Source organism: Cornus florida, unplaced genomic scaffold (genome assembly GCF_030987335.1).
Source record: "Cornus florida cultivar Cherokee Brave unplaced genomic scaffold, ASM3098733v1 CherokeeBrave_3.0.0_Hap2_Chr10, whole genome shotgun sequence".
Taxonomy (NCBI): domain Eukaryota; kingdom Viridiplantae; phylum Streptophyta; class Magnoliopsida; order Cornales; family Cornaceae; genus Cornus; species Cornus florida.
In genome coordinates this window covers 62,632,877-62,636,028 of record NW_026775580.1, presented here as the reverse complement: position 1 = coordinate 62,636,028, position 3,152 = coordinate 62,632,877, and the positions used below count along the sequence as shown (strand labels likewise).

At 38.2% G+C, this 3,152-nt stretch overlaps 1 protein-coding gene across 1 annotated transcript; it reads right to left on the bottom strand.

Annotated features, from left to right (window-relative positions):
* Positions 1 to 1,214: 1,214 nt before the first annotated feature.
* LOC132280201 (7-deoxyloganetin glucosyltransferase-like) lies at positions 1,215 to 2,914 on the bottom strand. Its single transcript, XM_059782373.1, has 2 exons — positions 2,362 to 2,914; positions 1,215 to 2,244 (listed from the first exon to the last, which is right to left on the bottom strand). The coding sequence occupies exons 1-2, from the start codon at positions 2,876 to 2,878 to the stop codon at positions 1,319 to 1,321; spliced, it is 1,443 nt and encodes a 480-aa protein (XP_059638356.1). The 5' UTR covers positions 2,879 to 2,914; the 3' UTR covers positions 1,215 to 1,318.
* Positions 2,915 to 3,152: the final 238 nt, after the last annotated feature.

Genomic DNA, 3,152 nt, shown 5'->3' with positions numbered 1-3,152 from the left:
CTAGGGTTAATTATCCACATTGATTAACAGTTTAATTTAAACCAATCAAAAATGAACATTCAAGTAAGTAAGTAAAGGAAAGAACACTATATATTTTTTTAACTCAAGAAAGGAAAAACATGGAGACAAGCGGTGTGGAAAAACATTAAGAACTAGTTATTGAATATCCCAAACGACTCCAAAAAACTCCTCATTCAGTTGTTGCGGGCACTTGGTTGAATGGATCTTCTCGGAAACGGACTCGTCTAACTACACTGGAAAGTTCGGCAACTTATTCTACTTTATTTATTGGATGCTTGACCTTGATCAAAATTAAAATACACTTCACGTTCAAAAATTGGGACAGCTTATGGATGATGGAGCAGTTTTTATTCATTGTTACAACCAATTTTTTTCATCCTCACATAATTTATATCTTTATTTATTTATTTATCAACTAATGCTGAATGTCTCTTTATTGAGAATTCTTAGAAGTTCCCGAGTTTAGATTCTCTCCCTCAACGGTTGTTGCCACGGGAAAAATCAATCATTTTCCCTCATCCTCTAGCTGGGCCCTCCCACGTGTTTGGGAGATCAAATGTAATGTTGATGCCTTTTCTCTTCTAATTCTTACCTGGGTGGTGGAGGGGTTATGTTTCGTGATGAGAACGGGTTCATTCTTCATGCAGTTGTGTTGTACAAAGCTATATTAACATGGGATTTGTGGACATTTTTGTTTCCAATGGTATAGATATTTATTTTTTATTTTTAGTGATCGTGTGGAAGATTTTTTGAGAAGAATTTGATATTGATTTATCCAGTGAGGAAGTTGGTACAAAAGTTATTTGATCAACTTTAAACAACAATAAGATAGGCGAAAAAATTAATTCAATCTAAAAAAAAAAAAAAAATTATTATTAACTGATATTTTTATAATAAGAAGCCACCTAGAGTGAAAAACAATCTATGGTTGGTCTTAGAAAAACTCAATCGCACTTTCTAAGTACAAATTCCAAGGAGTTTAAAGATGTCACAAGATAACATATTTATTTATCTTTTCTGTGCAGTTGTTTATGGACCATTTATCTATACAAATTTGGTCCTATGACTTCAATCTATATTGTCCTTTTTCAAAATGAAGTTTGACATGACTTCAACCAATTTGTCTTGTTACTCTAAACAGTGACAACAGTTTCTATCCATTCCATAACCAACATAATGCTTAAAACAACATAAAACAAGCAAACAAAAAATTTCGCAAAAAAAAAAACTCCAAATTATCATGTTACAAACTCTGTGGTTCAAATTAATTGAAAAAAAAGGAACAACTACTAATTAATTAGTTCAATTTTTTTGGACAGAGAAGCACTTGGTTTATCATTTTCTGTAGATTCATGTAAGATGACCCAGCTGAACTTGTGCTTGCCTCTTCAGCCAATTTCTTCCACTCCATTGCCTCCTTCTTCATTTCTTTTCCCTTATTCCCAACCATCAACTCGTTAACAAGAAGCTCAACTTCATCTCTCTTCACATCACTATCTATCTCCATGCCTATGCCCCACTTATTGCAGCAGAACCAACAGTTGGTCTGCTGCTCTGCAAAAAATGGCCAACAGATCATGGGCACTCCACAACTTATGGTTTCAAGCGTTGAATTCCACCCATTGTGAGTTAAGAACCCTCCAATCGACGGGTGGATTAGAACTTGCTCCTGTGGACACCAACTTGCTAATAAGCCCCTTTCTTTGGTGACGGACAAGAATTCCGGTGGAAGGATAGCCGAATCCCCGGAGACAAGGTCAGGCCTTATCACCCACAAAAAGGTCTGGTTGCTATTAGCAAGTCCCCAAGCAAACTCAACCAGTTGGTTGGGTGTCATGACAGCAATGCTTCCAAAATTTACGTAAACAACAGAGTTGGGTTCTTTCGTGTCGAGCCACGAAAGACATTCTGCCTCTTCTTTCCATAAATTAGATCCTATAGGCTTCAAATCATCATTGTCAACTTGGTTGATGAGTAAATGTAAAGGTCCAATTGTGTAAATTGGAGGAAACATGGACGATAGTCCGTCCACAACGTCATGCTCAAGTTCTTCAAACGTGTTGAAAATAATAGCAGAAGCTCTTTTAGCTCTCTCAACTTCATTATTGACGAACTTTATCATAAATTCATCTGGGTCTGTGGTTCTAATAAAAGTTGGAATATCCTTCAGACGTATACCTTCCATGCCTGGTATCCAATCTATAACGGCATCCAAACTCGTACCTGCACCAGAAATCAGAATTTATCTATTAGAACCAAAATATTGTAATGTAAAATTATAGTCCATAGATATAAATTATAATTATGAAGTTAGGTTTTGATAAATTAATATATTGATACCTTTGAATCCAGCAAAACCCTTTTCAATGAGATTAGGATACTGGGCATAACCCATGTAGCCACAAGCACTTGCTGTCCAGAAGAGGACTTCAGGGATGCCCAGTTCTTCGGCAGCTTCGACAGTGAAGCTCATGATTGCATCAGAAACAATGCAGGTGACCGGAGGTACGTTGGACGAAGTGGTGTCGTTGAGTTTCGAGAGGAGTTCTCTGAACGGAGTTAAGCAGTGCTTAGTGGTGGAGGCACACAGGGAGGGGATGTCTTGGGTGGCGTCGGCATCCGACGGAGGAAGGCCGTCGGGAATGGTTTCGAACCGAAACGATGAGAGGCCGTTGAGAGAGTCGGGCCCTCGGGATTTCAAGAGGCGTTGATGGTTGAATTCTGTGTTGACAAAGGTGATGTGAAAGCCTTGGAAATGGAGTAGTTTGGCTAGTTTTAGCATGGGGTTTATGTGGCCTTGAGCTGGGTATGGTATGCATACTGCATGAGGCTTCTCTAACATAGCAATGGAACCCATTTTCTCTCTCTATACGTCTATTTATCTCTTTCTCTTTCTCTGTCTCGGTGGGATGCTATTGGCAAGTGAATTAGCTTCAGTTTTATAGGCTCGCAAAGAGGGCCAAAAGTTTTTAAAATAAATAAATAAATAGAAAGTCAAATTGATCATGCTAACTTCAAAACAAAACGTCTCAGCCAATGCCAGCTGCATCAGCCCCAGATTGATGGTCGACTACGGCACTCATTTTATCTCTGTACTCCATCACCTGCATCACCATAATACTGCAGAAAAT